Here is an 18,860-nt window from a genome sequence, read left to right on the forward strand (position 1 = left end):
AGGGTCATTGGACGCTGGCATCTTTGTTCATGCCAGTGTCACTATGCCTTCTGAGGGAGCTGTAGGGTCTCATGCACCAGTTACAAATGTAGTTGGTCCTTCTATCCAGGGTTCATTTGTAGTTAAAGATGGGGGTCCCTCCAAGGTCTCGAGTATTTTGGAAGAAACAGTTGAGCCTCTTTTAGAAGATGCAAACGGGGTAACAAAAGGTAGTGCTTCCCCTCTTGAGGAAGCAGTAGGGTCAAACAAAGTGGCACATCAAGGATCGTCGAAGGGTGGAGCATATACACAAAATGTTGATGGAGGGGAGGAACCTATAATGGTAACAGATGGAGGGGAAAACAACCATATACCTGTCGAGCAACCATTTGGCGAGAAGGAAATTATTGATTTGTCATTGGTGCCTTGTGTGGGGGAAGGTTTAGAATTGTCATTGGTGCCACGTGTGGGGGAAGGTTTAGAGTCGGGAGTGCAGTCGGGTACTGTGGCTAGGGATAATGTCGTTCTCCTAGTTTCTCTTCCTTCGATTAACGATATAGCGGGTTCAACAGCGGATTGGATTCTGAATAAAGATAATGCGTTTCTACAAACCCTGGGACTTTCATATGGAGAGCAGGGAGAATATGAAGACGAATTTAAAGCACTACTCACTGCAATCGAGACGAGTCACACGCTTGAAACCAAATCTAAGTTTAAGAAAAGCAGGGAGTTAAATAATCTTTCTTGGACAATCAACTACGATACTAAGGGAGCTAGCTCAAGTTGAGGGAAGGCTAAAGTGAGGGCTTTGTGAAGACGTTCTTGTAGTGGGACATAGGGGATGGGGTCGGGGAGGTGTATCGATAGTTTTCCAATTCGGGCTTGGTGTATTTTGGGTAGGTTTTCATGAGCTTTTGGGTCATTAGGGGCTTTCTTGTATGAGCTAGGTGTTTTTTTTGTATACGTCCAATGTATTTGGTTACTCCTATTGATATATATATATAATATTATTACTTATAAAAAAAAAAATCTATTAATAAGTGTTTTACAACACCCATCTTAACTTAGCACAATATCAGTCTCAAGGAAAAACTAATGAAAATATGATTCCCGGGAAGAATCACCAGAAAACTCATTCATGTTGGAAGACTGTACGGAGAGAAAACCAACTCACTTAGCACAACATTGTTAGCCTTCCCTTTCCTACAAAAGATTCTAAATCAAGTCTTCGAGAGTTTATATATATTTATATATATAAATATATATAATATGTACCGCCATTGATTTGATTAAAAAGACCTAAGAGATGCTATCCAAGTCCATTGAGAATAAACAAAGGACAACACATAGTTAAGGAGGGGAATGAGAACGAGAATTTACAAAATTTACAAAAGAAAATCTAGTGATGCAACAAACGGTTGAGCAATATAGATAGAGGTTTTTAGCTCTTGTAGCATCATTCTCTTGCAGTCTTCAAAATTGCACACAACGGGTGATCCTCCATACATCTACGCACAAATTGAACCCCAATTCACTCATACATTTGGGCATCAGCCACTCAATACCAAGAAGATCAAATATCAGCGTTCTCAATGCCCTAGCCACAACATAATGAAGCAACAAATGGTCGACAGTTTTCCCACTCTTCTTGTACATAGAACACCAATACATCACCATAAGGTGCCTCCTCCTTAAGTTGTCCAAAGTCAGAATCTTCCCTTGAGCTGTCACATGCAAAGAAAGCCACTCTAGAGGAAGACACGGTCCACCACATACTTCTCCAAGAAAATTAGTATTCAGTCACAAAATGCAAAATTTGATAGAAAGATCTAACCTCAAACTTTTTCCTACTTCAATGAATCCACCTCATCTGATCCTTGAAGTCTTCCTTGAATATGAAATAATAGGTGGTTGTGGAGCAAAGAAACGATTCCACCTCCCAAGCATGCACTAGTTTAATTAAAAATACACTCCAATGTTGAATTCCATTATTTACTTGGTACAGTTCAGCCACTGACACCTCTGCACAACTGGATATTTTGAACAAGTTTGGGTAGACTTGCTTTAGGGCTTGATCTCCACACCATACATCATACTAGAAATAAATTTTGGACCTGTACCCCAACTCATCTAATTGAACTAGAAAATCTTCCCTATCCTTGATGTATATTTTTACACCCCTACTTCAAATGGCCCATTAATGATCAACGAAATATTCTTTTTCAGGAGCTGCATTGTTTTGATGAAAAAGAGGTTGATGGGGCCCTCTCGGTTGAAGACAAGGCAAGGAAAATGGTTGTTGTGACTAAGCTAGAAAAAATACTCTTATGGAGGAAATTTCTTGGAGACAAAAATCACGGACTCTTTGTTCGAAGGAAGGAGACGAGAGCACAAGGTTTTTACACAGAGTAGCTAATTCCCACCCAAGAAATAATGTCATTGAGGTTCTTCATTCGGAAGGTAGAATTGTGATACCCCATATAATATGGATAAGGGTAGGTGGTGTATGGGATCCCACATTGCTTGGGAAGGAGAAGTTCTTACTCTTTATAAGGTTCCAATAAAACTCCGACTGTATTATTGACTAGTCCTTTTGGAATATAGACAATGTGATTTGGACCTTCCATTGGGGCGTTACAAATGGTATCAGAGCCTATCCCAACCAGAAATGTAGGATTTGAGCCGTGCCACCTGCAATGGACAGGCCCGACGAGGACGTCAGAAGTTTAAGGGGGTAGCATTGGGGCATTACAAATGGTATCAGAGCCTATCCCAACCATAAATGTGGAACTTAAGTCGTGCCACCTATAATAGACAGGCCCGATGAGGACATTGGAAATTTAAGAGGGTAGATTGTGATACCCCATATGATATGGATAAGGGTGGATGGTATATGGGATCCCACATTGCTTGGGAATGAGAAGTTCTTGTTCTTTATAAGGTCTCAATGGGGCTCCAATTGTATCATTGACTAGTCATTTTAGAGTATAGGTCATGTGGTTTGGGCCTTCCATTGGAGCGTTACAAGAGTACTTACAGACAGCGCTGAAATTAAGGATCACATTGTTCACTTTTATGATAAGCTTCTCATGGAGCAATACCATGGGAGGCCTAAGGTTGACGGGCTGGCTTTTTATTTGATTGATCATTCAAACGTGACTTGGTTGGAGAAATCTTTTGAAGAGGATGAGGTGCTTAGTGTGTTAAGAGAGATGGACAAAGATAAAAGCAACTGGCCTAGATGGCTTCACAATGGCTTTCTTTCAGGCTTGTTGGGACATTGTTAAGGAGGACAACACGAATGTTTTTCTTGAATTTCACTCATTAATGAAATTTGAGAAAAGTCTTAACGCTTCATTCATTGCCCTTATTCCAAAAAGGGCAAGGTCAATGGAGGTAAAAGACTTCCATCCAATAAGTCTGGTGAGGGGTATACAAGATCATTTCAAAAGTTCTAGCTAATCGATTGAGTGAAGTTATGAAGATCATCTCGAAGTCACAAAATGCCTTTGTTAAGGGAAGACAAATCCTTGACTCAGTCCTCATTGCTAATGAATGCTTGGACAATAGAATCAGAGGCGGCGCCCCAGGTATTCTATATAAAATGGATATGGAGAAGGCTTTTGTTCATGTTAATTGGGATTTTTTGGTGTATATACTTGGTAGGTATGGTTTTGGAGAGAGATGGTGTCAGTGGATGAAACATTGCATCACAACCGTCAGATTCTAGGTTCTAGTTAATGGCACTCCTGAAGGTTTCTTTAATAGCTCTTGGGGCTTGAGACAAGGGGACCATTTATCTCCTTTCCTGTTTGTTTTAGTAATGGATGTGTTGAGTACAATGTTAAAGGTGGTGGCGGATAGGGGCTTTATCTCGGGTTTCTCGGTGGGCGCCAGGTGGTTCATCGAATGGTAGCTTAAATGTCTTTCATCTCCTCTTTGCTGATGGCACACCGATTCTTTGTGAGCAGGATCCCAACCAAATTTTCTCCTTGAGGGTTCTTTTGCTTTGTTTTGAAGCTGCCTCCGGCCTTAAGGTGAATTTATCAAAATATGAAATGGTTCTTGTTGGCTTGGTTAATAATTTAGGCAAATTGGCTGGTATCTTGGGCTGCAAGGTGTCATCCTTACCCATGAGTGTCTTGGTCTTCCCTTAGGGGCTCCTCATAAATCAAAGGCAAAGCGGGATGGGATTGTTGAAAAGATTGAATGTAGATTGGCGGGTTGGAAGAGGATTTACTTGTCCAAAGGTAGTAGAATCACCTTAATCAACCGATCAATAAAAAAAAGAATCACCTTAATCAAGAGCACATTATACAACTTCCCAACATACTTTCTATCTTTATTTCCTTTACCTGTAGGGGTGGCGAATAGATTGCAGAAGACTTTTCATGATTTCTTGTGGGGAGGTTTAGAGGACAAGAAAAAATTCCATTTGATTTAGTGGGATAAGATCTATACCCCTTTATCTAGTGGTGGTTTGGGGGTTAGAAAATTGAAAACCTTCAATAATGCTCTGTTAGGGAAATGGTTATGGCAGTATCATCTAGAAAGGGATGCCCTTTGGAGGAATGTTATTAATGTTAAATATGAGAGTATTTGGAGAGGTTGGTGATCAAATGAAGTAAGAGGGGCATATGGCGTGAGAGTTTGGAAATTTAGCCGGAATCAATGGAAAGATTTCTTCAGAAATTTCAGATTCAAGGTGGTAAGGGGAACACGAATCAAATTCTAGTACGATATTTGGTGTGGTGATGTTGCTTTAAATAATGATTTCCCTTCTCTTTATGGGAATGTGTTGGATAAGGGTGCCTTAGTGGCTAACAACATGGACATTTCTACTTGTTCTCTTCAATGGTCTGTGAGGTTTATTAGAGCTGTCCAAGATTGGGAGGTGGGGAATATTACTGAATTTTAAACTGCGTATAATGTAAAGGCTAGAGGGGAGGATAGGTTGCTTTGGACTCATTCGGGGAATAAGAACTTCTCAGTCAGATCCTATTATAAGGTTATGTCAATGCTTTCCTTTGGAAGTGCGTTTGGAGGAGTAATGTTCCTCTCAAGATTGCTTTATTTGGCTGGCTGGCCTCTCATGGGAAAATATTGACCACCTATAAGCTGAGAAAGCGTGGCCTTTATATAATAGATTGGTGTTTCATGAGTAAAAGAAACGGAGAATCGGCGGATCATCTTCTTCTTCACTATGAAGTAGTTAAGACTTTATGGGATGAAATCTTCACTAGGCTTGGTATTGCATGGGTAATGCCTAGGAGGGTGGTAGATTAATGTCATGTTGGAGAGGAATTCGGAGCAATTGTCAAATTGCAGCTGTTTGGAAGACGGTGTCTCTATGTTTAATGTGGTGTACTTAGAACGAGAGGAATGGTTGCTATTTTGATAATAGGGAAAGCTCATTGGGAGGATTCAAGGACTTTGTCTTTCATAAATTGTTACTTTGGACTTCGGCTATTGTATTGAATGGGACTAGTTTTAATTAATTTTATGCTTTGGGCTTCAGCTATTATATTGAATGGGACTAATTTTAATTAATTTTATGTTTTTTTTCACAACACTTAGCTTATAATTAAGTTCACCTCTTGTATACTTCCTGTCAAGGTCTTCCCTAATTATGTGGATTAATAAATTCTTCTTACTTTATACAAAAAAAAAAAAGGAAGACAAATTCTTGATTTAGTCCTCATTGCTAATGAATGCTTGGAAAGTAGATTCAGAGCCGGCACCATAGGTATTCTTTGCAAACTGGACATGGAGAAGGCCTTTGACCATGTAAATTGGGATTTTTTGGTGTATATTCTTGGTAGGTATGGTTTTGGGGAGAGATGGTGTAAATGTCCGAAAAATTGCATCACAATTGTCAGATTCTCGGTTCTGGTTAATGGTACTCCTGAAGGTTTTTTTAATAGCCCTCAGGGTTTGAGACAAAGGGGTCCTTTGTCTCCTTTTCTGTTCATTCTAGTAATGGATGTGTTGAGTAGAATGTTGAAGACAGCAGCAGATAGGGGCTTTATCTCTGGTTTTTCAGTGGGAGGTTCATCGAATGGTGGCATAAATGTCTCACATCTCCTTTTTTCTGATGATACATTGATTCTTTCTGTGCCGGACCCTGATCAGATTCATTCCTTGAGGGCTCTTTTGCTTTGTTTTAAAGTTGTTTCTGGACTTAAGGTGAATTTATCGAAATATGAAATGGTCCATGTCGGCTTGGTTAATAATTTAGAGGAATTGGCTGATATTCTGGGTTGCAAGGTGTCATATTTGCCTATGAAGTATCTTGGTCTTTCGTTGGGGGCTCGTCATAAATCCAAGGCAATGTGGGATGGGATTATCAAAAGATTGAATGTAGATTGGCTGGTTGGAAAATGATTCATTTGTCCAAAGATGGTAGAATCACCCTAATCAAGAGCACTTTATCTAACCTTACAACATACTTTCTATCTTTATTTCCTTTGCTTGCAGGAGTGGCTAATAGAACGGAAAAGATTTTTCGTGCTTTCTTGTGGGGAGGTTTAGGAGATGAGAAAAAATTCCATTTTATCAAGTGGGATAAGATTAGTACCATTTTATCTTGTGGAGGATTGGGGGTTAGAAAACTAAGAATTTCAATAAGGCACGTTTAGGGAAATGGTTATGGCGGTATCATCGATAAGGGGATGCTCTTTGAAGGAATGTTATTGATGTCAAATATGCGAGTAGTTGGGGAGGTTGGTGCTCTAATGAAGTAAGAGAGCTGTATGGTGTGGGTGTTTGGAAATTTATCCGGAATGGTTGGGAAGATTTTTTCAGAAATTTCAGTTTTGAGATGGGAAAGGGAACACGAATCAAGATTTTGGCATGATATATGGTGTGGTGATATTGCTTTGAAGAATGTTTTCCCTTCTTTATATAGGATTGCATTGAATAAGGATGCCTCTATGGCTGATTACATGGACATATCTATTGGTTTTCTTCAGTGGTCTGTGAGGTTTATTAGAGCTGTTCAGGATTGGGAGGTGGGAGACATTATTGCATTTTATAGTGTTATATGCACTGAATTTAAAGGCTGGAGGGGAGGATAGGTTGCTTTGGATTCACTAGGGAAATAAGAATTTTTCTTTGTCAGATCCTTTTATAAAGTAATGTCGTCCCATTCTGCTATTGATTTCCCTTGGAAGGGCATTTGGACAAGCAAAGTAACTCTCCTCAAGGTTGCTTTCTTTGGTTGGCTGACCTCCCATGGGAAAATTCTGACTATCGACAAGCTTTGAAAGCGCGGCATCATTATAACAGATTGGTGTTTAATGTGTAAAAGAAACGAAGTATCAATGGACCACCTTTTTCTTCATTGTGATGTGGCTAAAGCTTTATGGGATTAAATCTTTACTAGGCTTGGTATCACATGGGTAATGCCTAGGAGAGTGGTAGATTTATTTTCATGTTGTAGAGGAATTCAGAGCAATCGTCAAATAGCGGCTGTTTGGAAGATGGTGCCATTATGTCTAATGTGTTGTACTTGGAATGATAGGAATTGTCTCTGTTTGGATAATAGGGAATGTTCGATAGGAGGGTTTAGAGATTTTTTCTTCCATACTTTGTTATCTTGGGCTTCGGCTATTGTATTGAATGGGACTAGCTTTAATGACTTTTATGCTGCTTTTCACAGCACTTGGCTTGTAATTAGGTTTTTCTTTGTATATTTCATGTGTACTTGGGTTTTGCCTAATTATTTGGATTAATAAATTCTTATAAACAAAAAAAAAGAAGAAGAAGAAGAAGAAGAAGATATTCAGAGATACAAGTAACTACTAGTGAACCAAAAGAATATCACGTCACAAAGCTCGAAGTACTGATGCTTCAACTACATAAAGAAGACCATTGTTGCTTCATAGAACAATAACCCATGTTTTTCATTTATAGAGAAAAAAAAGGTTAGAGAGTATCCCCATAAAATTCCAAGATCCTCAGCTCATTAAAAGCCTCCCATTCAATGGAGACAGAAAAGTGTATTGAGAAAGAAACATTTATAGGCTGACTATTGTGTCAACATAAAAGCAGAATTGAAAGATAAATAAAAGATCTAAAAATAGTAATGCTAGAAACTACACCACTGTCCCACAATTATTCCATTCTGCTGATGTAGCAATATTTAATAACCCTCCCATCAGCAAGTGGAATGATAGTGGGATAGTAGAGAAGTTTTTAACAGTTTCCATATTCTGAATATCAATTCGTAATACAAGTAGACTCAACAAAATGCAGGAAGCAGAAACAATACCCCATGAATTTGATGAACCTTTCAAACTCAGTGGTGTAGACATCAATAGCTTGTTCCAAGAAAGCAACTTGCTGCCCCTTTCTGCTCAATACAAATGCACCAAAGATGTGTTGAGCTAACAAAAGAAACTTTTTTCTGATCAACCAACAAAAGAAACTAAAAGAAAACATCACCTCCTAAATATATTTTTCGTAGATACTATCAACAATACTTAACAACTGAGATACAAATGTTGGAAAATACTCACGAATTTCCAGCATCAAAACGCCCCCATAATACCAAAAGAAAGAGTCGAATAGAAATCACCATTGTTGTAAGGCTGTATAATGGTGGTCCATATCGTTGTCGTTGCTCATCCATAGGCCTAGTAATTACACTTTTTCAGTATCCTATAGTCATTCAGCACGATCATTTAAAGAATTTCACAGTCATAACTATCTTCAAATGAATTTGAAAAGCTATGATAATTATCCGAAGGAAAAAAATAAGATGTTATTTCAAGACAGAAAGTATATACCCTTCATCGTCATTTATTTGCCGAATAAAATCAAGCAAAACCTGCACCAAAAAATGTAATTATAAAAAATTTAACTATAACGATTGATACATGAGCAATAAAGTCCTAATGGTATACATATTTTTTCAATCTCAATTTAAATAATTTGTCTCAAATGTATGACTATTTGCCCAAAACTACTACCAGTTGAAAAGGTGCTGTAACGGTATATAGAATCTCATGAGACAACCATGGGAGTATAAGTATATGACTATTTTTGCTAGTGAAACAGGTGGAACCCAAGTTCAAACAAGTATTATGATAGCTGGGCAAGTCCAACCAAACAAGTGATTCGATCAGCTGGGGGGAGGGAGCCAACAAAGTACTACCTGTGGAACTCCAACCAAGTATTTCACAAGGGTTTTGTAGACACCTGAGGCAGAACCAAGTTGAGCTAATTGTCTCCTCCTGGGTGAATCAATAATCATATCATAAATTACTCGTATAATGAGAAAACTACCAAAATGAAAATCAAGAAGCCTCACCTTTCCATTTGTTGTTTCCATAGAAGAGCATATCGATCACGTATACTTCCACCAGAATTAACCAAAGTGTCAACGTCTGCTTGCTTAGTTCTCTCCGAGCGCTCCCGTTGTTGTCTAATAAGTGTTCCCCGAAAATCTTGAGGCATGTAGGTCATGACTGCAAATACATTCACAAATTTCAGCATTGATAAAATATTGCAGCAAAGTTCAAAGCCATGCATCTCAAAACACGTATGCAGAGAATCAGTTAGGACATGGTTCAGAAGCAATGTACAAAAGAGCTGCTATGTGCCTTTCTGGTTGGATATAATTTGGGAGAGTATAGCACCACAGCTATATCAAGTTGATCCCCCATATAAGAAGATAACTTTAATTGGTATTATCTCCAAGTTAAAAATCCATATTACAACCTGATTTCCCAAATCCTAGACCTAGTCAATGTTCTGTCATTCTTTCTAAAATTTGCATTAAATTAATTCCAAGATATTACAACCTATCAAGCATAAATGAACAACTTAGACAACATATTATCACTCATAAACTTCCAACCAACAATAAGAATACCATGAGGCTGCCAGAAGGCCAACTAGCCTAACGGTTGGGGTTGTTTTTGTTAACCGCATGAATGGAGTTCGAGCCCCACGAAACCAATATCAAGCAAATTTATATATATATATATATATTTACTTCTAAAAAAAAAGAATACCATGAGGCCCTAAAGCCATGCTGACTTACAATTTTCAAAGCATATGCTTCCAATGTTGCTAAAAGCATGCTTAAGTGCAAAGTGCCAGGGCTGAAGCATTTTCCCTATGAAGAGCGAAGCGCATTTACAAAAGCCTGCCTTTGGAACTTTTTGTGGGAGCTTAAAAAAAATATATTTGTAATTTTTTCAGTTGATATCAAATATCATTTCCATAACGTAGTGCCACATGTTGTCATATGTGACGTACATGCTTTGAACCTAATATAATAATCCAAGTCCAGCATAGCCAGGCAATAAATGAGTTCTCTGAATTTATTTTTGATATGGATCTGGTGGACTTACCACTTGTTGGTGGTATGCACACTTGGTCTAATAATCGGGTGTGGTCTCGTTTGGACAGATTTTTGGTGTCTCCTTTATGGGAGGCATATTACTCTACCATGCAACAGAAGAGATTGGATAGAGTTTGCTCGGACCATTTCCTCATTGAACTAGATTGTGGAGGCATTCACGAGGGTAAACGATACTTTAAGTTTGAAAATTTGTGGCTGAAAGTTGAGGGTTATGTGGAAAAAGTGAGGTCGTGGTGGACCTCATACTCTTTTGAGGGTTCACCCAACTTTATCCTGGCTGGGAAATTGAAAGCACTGAAGAGGGATTTAAAGAGGTGGAATGTTGAAGTCTTTGGGCACATTAATAGTCAAAAAAGGTCTCTTGTGAAGGATCTAAAGGACTTGGAGGAAAAGGAGGTGAGCGCTCTCTTTCTGAAGAGGACTCTTGTAGGAAACTAGCTATCAATTCGGAGCTGGAGAAGGTGTTACTAATGGAGAAAATATCGTGGAGACAAAAGTCAAGAACCCTTTGGTTAAAGGAAGGGGACCATTGTACAAAACTTTCCCACTGGTTGGCTAATTCTCACCGTAGGAATAATGCTATCGAGGTGCTTCAGGTTGAGGGACAGGTATACTCAGATTATGATGCCATTAAGAACCATTTTGTCACTTACTATGAAGATCTACTTGCTGAAAAACCCCTATGGAGACCCAAACTGGATGGCATGCCTTTTGAGAAAATTGACCAAGTAACCTCTGTGTGGTTGGAGAGACCTTTTGAAGCTAAGGAGGTTCTTCGAGTGCTTCGCGGGATGGCCAAGGATAAAGCCCTGGGGCCGGATGGGTTTTCGATGGCCTTTTATCATGATTGTTGGGATGTGGTGAGGGCAAATATTATGCAGGTTTTTCAGGAGTTATACACTTTTGGTAAATTCAAAAAAAGCATTAATGCGTCTTCCATTGCTCTTATCCCTAAGAAAGTTGGGGCAGTGGATGTGAAAGATTTTTGGCCTATTAGTCTCATTAACGGGGTGTATAAGATGATTTCAAAGGTGATTGCCAATCGCATGAGTAAGGTTTTGAGTAGTATTATATCAAAACCCCAAAACATGTGATTATTACTATTCGCCCATCAAATCATATTAATGAAGGGGAGACAAATCTTGAATTCAATGTTGATTGCCAACGAATGCCTAGATTGTAGACTCAAGGAGGGTACACACAGACTCTTGTGTAAGCTGGACATGGAGAAGGCCTATGACCATATTAATTGGGATTTTCTGTGTTATTTACTTGCGAGGTGCGGTTTCGGTGAGAGATGAATTTCATAGATTAGGCATTGTATAACTATAGTTCACTACTCGGTTTTGGTTAATGGAGCACCGGAAGGATTCTTTAACAGCTCTAGGGGATTAAGACAAGGGGATCTCCTCTCCCCTTTGTTGTTTGTCATTGTTAAGGATGCATTGAATCGTATGTTGAGTGCAGCTGTTAATAGAGGCTTTATTGTTGGATTCTTTGTGGGAGGTGTCACTATATTTTACTTACTATTTGATGATGACACATTGCTGTTTGTGAGCCGGACAATGATCATATGCAGTACTTGAGGGCTGTATTACTTTGTTTTGAAGCGGTTTCAGGCCTGAAGGTAAATCTCTCGAAGTCTAAAATGGTTTCTGTGGGTGGTGTGAACAATATTCAAGGCTTGGCAACCATCTTGGGTTGTAAGATTGCTTCCTTGCCCTTGAACTACCTCGGTCTTCTATTGGGGGCTGCGTTCAAGACAAAATCTATTTGGGATGGTGTGTTAAAAAAAATTGAAAGAAGATTGGCCGGGTGAAAACAGATATATTTGTCCAAGGGTGGTAGATTGACTCTCATTAAGAGCACCTAATCTCCCTACTTATTTTCTATCTTTATTTCCAATATCTATAGGTGTGGCTTCTCATATTGAGAAAACTTTCCGTAACTTTCTTTGGGGAGGAATGGGGGATGAAACTAAGTTCCATCTTGTGGGTTGGGACAAAGTTTGCTCATTAATAATAGGTGGTGGGTTGGGGGTGCGTAATGTATGGGTCTTCAACAAAACACTTCTGGGAAAATGGTTGTGGAGGGTATCATAGGGAATGAGAGGGCTTATGGAGAGAAGTCATAGAGTCTATGTATGGGAGCATTCGGGGGGGTTGGTGCTCTAATGAAGTTAGAGGGACAAACGGTGTGAGATTGTGGAAACACATAAGAGTTGGATGGGGAAGATTCTCTCAGTTTTCATATTCACAATTGGAAGAGGCAACAATGTTTACTTTTGGCATAATATGTGATGCAATGACACGGCTATTAAGCAGGTGTTTCCTATGCTTTACCAAATTGCTTGTGACAAAGAGGTTGTTGTGGCTGATTTATTGGTACTATTCAATGGTGTTGTCCATTGGAATGTGAGATTTTCAAGAGCAACTCAAGATTGGGAGTTGGACATGTTTGCTGGTTTCTTTGATTCATTATATGCAATGTCGATTGGCAATGAGATGAGGGATAGGCTGTTGTGGAATCAGAGTGGAAATAAAAAATTCTCGGTGCACTCTTTCTATAAGGCTCTCTTGGGATTTTCTAATGATCATAGCTATCCTTGGAAGTGCAAGGTACCTTCCAAGATTGCTTTCTTCGTTTAGACTGCATCTCTTGGGCGGAGTCTCACATCGGATAATCTAAGAAAACGTGGTCTTATTATTTCAAATTGGTGCTTTCTGTGCAAGAGTGATGGGGAATTAGTTGATCATCTTTTGTACATTGTGAAGTGGCCCGATGTTTATAGAATGAGATCTTTAATAGGATAGGGGTGGCATGGGTCATGCCTAGAAGAGTTAGGGATATTATGTGCTGTTGGAGAGGTATCGGGGAAATGCCCACATCGCTGCTATGCGGAGAATGATCCCTCATTGCATTATGTGATGCTTGTGGCTGGAGTGAAACAAGAAGTTCTTTGAAGACATGGAGCATTCTGTGGATGAGTTGAAGCAGTTTTTTTACAATACATTACTTTCCTGGGCTTCGGCCATTATTTGTAATACGGACAACCTTCATGATTTGCTTATAACTCTCACTAGTGCTTAGATGTAATTAGGCATGTTTATTGTATACTACTAGTGTACCTAGGCAATACCTCTTATATCAATAAAATTTTAATTTTACCTATCAAAAAAAAGCAAAATCCAAGTTGGCTTCCTAGATGGATTGATATTTTGATTGCTCATGTTAGCATAAGTCAAAACCTACAATTCTTAAGCTTTTTTTTTCATGGCCTTTTTGTTAGATTTTGATTCAACCATGTACTTTAATTTGATTATGCATAAAGTGTCTATTTGTTAAAGCACAAGAGACTTATATAAAATGTTATGTTTTTTTATTATAACTAATCAACCAATTAAATAATTTTTACGCTTAAATTTTATATAATTGGTTGATTGCATTTTTTTATAAGCCAGAATTGGCAAGTTTTTAGTCCTAAATTTATCTATAATAGTAGAAATAACAAAGTGAAAGCTAAATTGTAAACTACCATGGCGGTTTTGGAGCCAACAAAATGAGCCCATAAACACTCGCTTAGCTAAAAATGAAATGGAATCAACGATGCCTTAAACTATGGACCATAATGTCGCTAAATAACTTCATAAGAAGAGAAATATGAGGACTAAGAAGAGAATTACAAAATGAAAGCTTATAAACTTACATGGATTCATATGATAAATCAAATTGAAAAACTCTTTTTAAGTAATCAAAATATCATTATAAGTGCAAAAGGCAAAATCCCATTGTTGTGAAGTAAATCTGATGTATTACATCCAGTCATGTGACTCACATCAGTTTATAAACTTAATTTTTGTAATTTTGTTTATAGCCCTAGCATTTCTTGTATAAAAAGTATGCCAAAAAAATTCCATGGAGCATGAAAACACTCAGATGCATTGGTAAAATAAAAGACTAAGATTCCCAACCAGTAATAAGGGAAGAAAAAATAATTGAGCTAGCCAACCAAATAAAGGGTGTAAAACAAATAGCCATAGCTATAAATGTAAGGTTCTATTCGAAAATTATTGAACTTTATATTTGAATATATATACACACACAAATATATATATATATATATATATCTCTGTAGACAAGATAATTAACCTGTATTAAACACATGATCCGAATTCTTAGATTGGAAGAACTCCAAAAACTTCAAAGTGTATTGAAGTTTATCTTTGAGCTGCCTGAAACTATTAGCAAGGTCAGCAACATCAGGTGTTGACTGTTGCCGAAGCTGCAATTAGAACACAAAGGCAAGATAAATATGTGTTCCGTATTATAAGCAGAAGATGATCTAACAGAACAACTACACTGTGAAGTCCAAACGAGGAATAAAATATTGCGTTACAACCTTATTTAAGCATCACAACTACTTATCAAAAAACAAAATATACATATCAAGGCTTACGAATCTTATATATTACCACTGCGGGCCAATGAGATGTTTCAAGCAAAAAAAGAATTTCCTCAATGTGTTCTCGATTCTTCCACATGTTCTCATCAATTTTATGCGGAGGCTGACGGTCTGCTTCATCTATCAGCAAGCTTTCATCTAGAATGGCAATGACACGAAGTGAGGAGATCAAGTATAATAATTCAATTCAAACAGTAAGAATAAAACTAAAACAAACTATTGCAAACGGAATTAAGTGACCCAATGAATTAGATGTAATAATAGTTATATGATTGCAATCCAGTGAACTTCAGGCATACATTTCAAACCCAATGTAAATGTACGTGGGCGATTAATTGTTAAGAAAAAAAAAATGAATGTGGGAGATTTTGCAAGCCCCCACTCAAGACGAAAGCAGCAACTAGAGCCATTCTTTGGTTACTCTTTCGTTTTGAAATTCAAGGCTGTACCACATGAACGAACACATAATATTGTCAGTTTTAAAGCAAGGAAAACATAAGCGACATCACAGGCACTAGATAACTTATGTGGGTAGATCTAAATCACCAGACAGCGTCTTTACTCACTAGAAAATAAAATTCTGTAGACACCGGTCTGTAACATAAAGATCTACATTAATTTTTGAAAGACAGTGAGCCAGCATTTGTCCGGCATCTCGAAAGGACAATTGGGAGGAGGGGGGGGCGGGGGGGGGAGGAATAGATGGAGCAGATTAAGAGAGGTGAAAACCTTGAGTGGGAGGAAGGTGGTTGAGCAAATCGTCAGCCATCGAGCGAATCTCAGACGAAAGGCGAGAGACATCATCAGAGAGAGGTGGAAATGGGTATTTGTCGTAATAAGAAGCCAGATAACTCCTGGTTATTGGTACGAGACCCTCCGTAGAAGCCATCTCTTGATTAAATTTTCCTTTTAATTTCCCAATTAGAATGAGGGTTCTTGCTGGACCGATCAGAAAGACGATGCCGATCGACTCCCTCTCAGCACATTCTTTACGCCAACAAGGAGCACCGAGACGACGGGTTTTGGAAAAGGAAAGTGAAAGTCGACGCCACAGAGACGTGTGGCGGTGTGGGCCTTCTTTTTTCTTTTGTTTTTGTTGTTTGGCTACGCAATCTTATATAATTTTATATGATTATTATAACTATTTTAAAATTTTACATAAAATATAATAATTAATTTAATTTTTTTAAAATTTTAAAATAAAAACAATATTATAAATTTATATTATAAAAATATTTTATTTAATTTTTAACAAAATCAAAATTTAATTTAATTTATTTTCATTCTTGTGCACTGGCACACTGGTGCCGGCATCGGACATCAAGAGAAGAATATCTCGTGGGTAAAAAATTTGATTGGTTGCAACATAACTCGGAGGAGTTCATTAAAAAAAATTTAAAATACACAAACCAATATTCAATTATTTTAAATAAGCTTCTGCGAGGATTATGTGAAATGTGGTCCTCATTCGAATGAAGTTCGAGAAAGAAAGTGTTGCTCTATAAATGTATCCACGAATATGATAGATGATCAATTAGATTTCGCTTTTTAGAATTTATTAATCACATTTACATATTCATTATCTTCCTTTGCCTATCAAATAGCATCTTGAAGATAAGTTGTACAATACAAAAAAATTTGAAGTGAATACTATTGAATTCTTGGAATACTATTGAATTTCTGAAGAGCTAAGTCTATATTACAATCTTTAAATCTCATTGTTACTTCTTTTTATTTTATAACTCATTATCAGTACTAGACTCTAACTAACCATTATGTTTTTTTTACTTTTGACAAAATACTTATATAACATTTTCTCAATCACTGTAAGTTTCTCTTCAATAAATATTAATATCTTCTTATTGTGATATAAATATTTTTTTTATATGATCTATGTAATATTATATAGAGTATAATATTATCATATTAATGCAATGAATATTTTTGTATTCTATATGTCAGTTTGATTTTAAATACTTCTTTCTCATTCAATACTTAATATATTTGTTATAGATCATATCAAATCTTACAAAACTCGGCTTTGCTACCCTCATTGTTTCTAGCAACAATTATTTATCATTAACCCCTTATGTTGATATTCACCTTAATATAATGAATCTTGGAAATACGATTAAGACAAGAAATGAAGCATCCCTGTAGGCATGGGCGGAACTAGGATTTGGTATTTGGGGGCTATTGACAAAGTGTGCATTATGTGTAAGTATAAGTAATATGTGTTTTTTGCATGTGATTATATAAAAAAATGATAATCATACGTCATAAAATTTTATACGAAAAATACATGTCTATAAATCATCTTATAAGATAATTTTCTTTAGTATTTCTGTAGTTTGCTAGAAACTATTACAAAAATAAAAGAAAATGAAATATCAACTTAAGATTTCTCCTTTAAATTAAGCTCGACGACAATCTTTCATGGAATAAAAGTCATCGATTATCATCTCTGAGGTGAAATTATTAGCAATTTCTTTCTCAATATAAACTAGCAAATGATCTGCAAGAAACTCATCTTTCATTCGAGCATGCAATCTAGTTTTTATAAGTTTTATGGCAGAAAATGCTCACTCAATAATAGCAGTAGAAACAGGAAGAGTTAATACTAGACGAATTAACTTGTCAATCAAATAATAACTTTTTGACTTTTTTTGAAATTGCTAGTCCTCTGCACAGTTAAGATAATGTAGGCATATATTGAAAATCTATATATGTCAGCACATCAAGCTCATAATATTGCAATTGAATTCTCAAAATTAGTTTTTCTTACCTAGTAAAATCATGTGGATAAAATTTCTCAACCAATTCACATATATCATCAATTTTAAATTATTTATATGTACCTTTAGGGTTTAAAGCAGCATTAAAAATGAGAAGTTTCATTGTATGGTCTTGCATCTGGAAGTCTATTGTAGTAGTAAATATATCAATCATATAATGATGCTCCATTATTGTCAATTTGACGACGAGATTTGCCTCAAGCTCTAGTATATTGGCCATTCATATCAGGAATATCAATTTGTTGTTTTTCATAAAATGATTTAACATCAATAAGCAAAGACTCTAATCCATCATCTCTCAGCTTTTAAATGAGTACTTTTGTGGTTGAAACTATACTCATGTCATTCATGATATCTTGAGAATTTTGTTGCAAAGATTGACAAAGTACATTAGTGATTCCCATGATTTTTTTATCATATGTAATATCAGAATAAATTCAAAAAATGTTAATATCATGTAAACCGCTTCAGCATTACCATGTTGAGAATAATTTGATCCTTTATTTGAAATAGTATTAATAACTGAGCAAGTAGCACTGAACATCCTCATCAAGCTACAAACAGATTGAAAATGAGATCTCCATCTAGTATCTCTAGCTCGTTGTAGCATACTAATTTGATTTGCCCATATTCCAATCTCAATCTCATTGAAAGTGATCAAACTTTCAATTTCAGCAGCTTAAGCATATTGTAATTCATCATTACGTTTAGAAGAACCAACAACAATATTGATAATGGATGTCAAATGGACAAAGAACTAATGAACATGTTTGGCTGCTCTAGAGGTTTCAATTAAAGCTAATTGTAGTTTATGAGCCCAACAATGCACATAATATGCATAGGGACAATCTTTAAGAAATAAAACTTGTAATCCATTCCATTCAGAACGCATATTACTTCCTCCATCATATCTCTGACCCTGAATATTCTCAATTTGAAAGTTGTAACGAGAAAGAAGAACACATATCTCATTTTTTAGAGTTAGTGTCATAGTATCTTTGACATGCATAATATAAAAAAATCGTTTTCTAATAAAACCATCTTTATCAATAAATCTCAAAAAGATAGTCATTTATTCTCTTTTAGACTCATCCCGAGCTTCATCAACAAGAATACAAAATTTAGCATCTCCGATTTCTCCAAAAATCACATTTCGCACTTTATTTACAAATATATGCAAAATTTCTTTTTGAATTTTGGGTGATGTATATTTGGCATTCTGTTGAGTATTTTTCATAGCAACTCCATTAAC

The 18,860-nt window shown here is 36.7% G+C and overlaps 1 protein-coding gene across 2 annotated transcripts in view; it reads right to left on the minus strand.

Moving 5' to 3' along the window:
* LOC108987901 overlaps positions 1–15,886 on the minus strand; it is a 30,929-nt gene extending 15,043 nt beyond the window's left edge. The window contains exons 1-8 of one of the 2 annotated variants that reach the window (XM_018960997.2): positions 15,543–15,886; positions 14,824–14,951; positions 14,501–14,633; positions 9,293–9,449; positions 9,137–9,215; positions 8,769–8,809; positions 8,499–8,615; positions 8,252–8,332 (exon numbers count right to left, since the gene is read on the minus strand). In XM_018960997.2, coding sequence (XP_018816542.1) covers positions 8,252–8,332; positions 8,499–8,615; positions 8,769–8,809; positions 9,137–9,215; positions 9,293–9,449; positions 14,501–14,633; positions 14,824–14,951; positions 15,543–15,702 — 896 coding nt within the window. In that variant the 5' untranslated portion in view covers positions 15,703–15,886. Of the gene's footprint in view, positions 1–8,251; positions 8,333–8,498; positions 8,616–8,768; positions 8,810–9,136; positions 9,216–9,292; positions 9,450–10,027; positions 10,099–14,500; positions 14,634–14,823; positions 14,952–15,542 lie in introns of those variants that run through there. The other variant, XM_018961068.2, reaches the window with a different exon arrangement.
* Positions 15,887–18,860: the final 2,974 nt, after the last annotated feature.

This window comes from Juglans regia, chromosome 3, assembly GCF_001411555.2.
Source record: "Juglans regia cultivar Chandler chromosome 3, Walnut 2.0, whole genome shotgun sequence".
Taxonomy (NCBI): domain Eukaryota; kingdom Viridiplantae; phylum Streptophyta; class Magnoliopsida; order Fagales; family Juglandaceae; genus Juglans; species Juglans regia.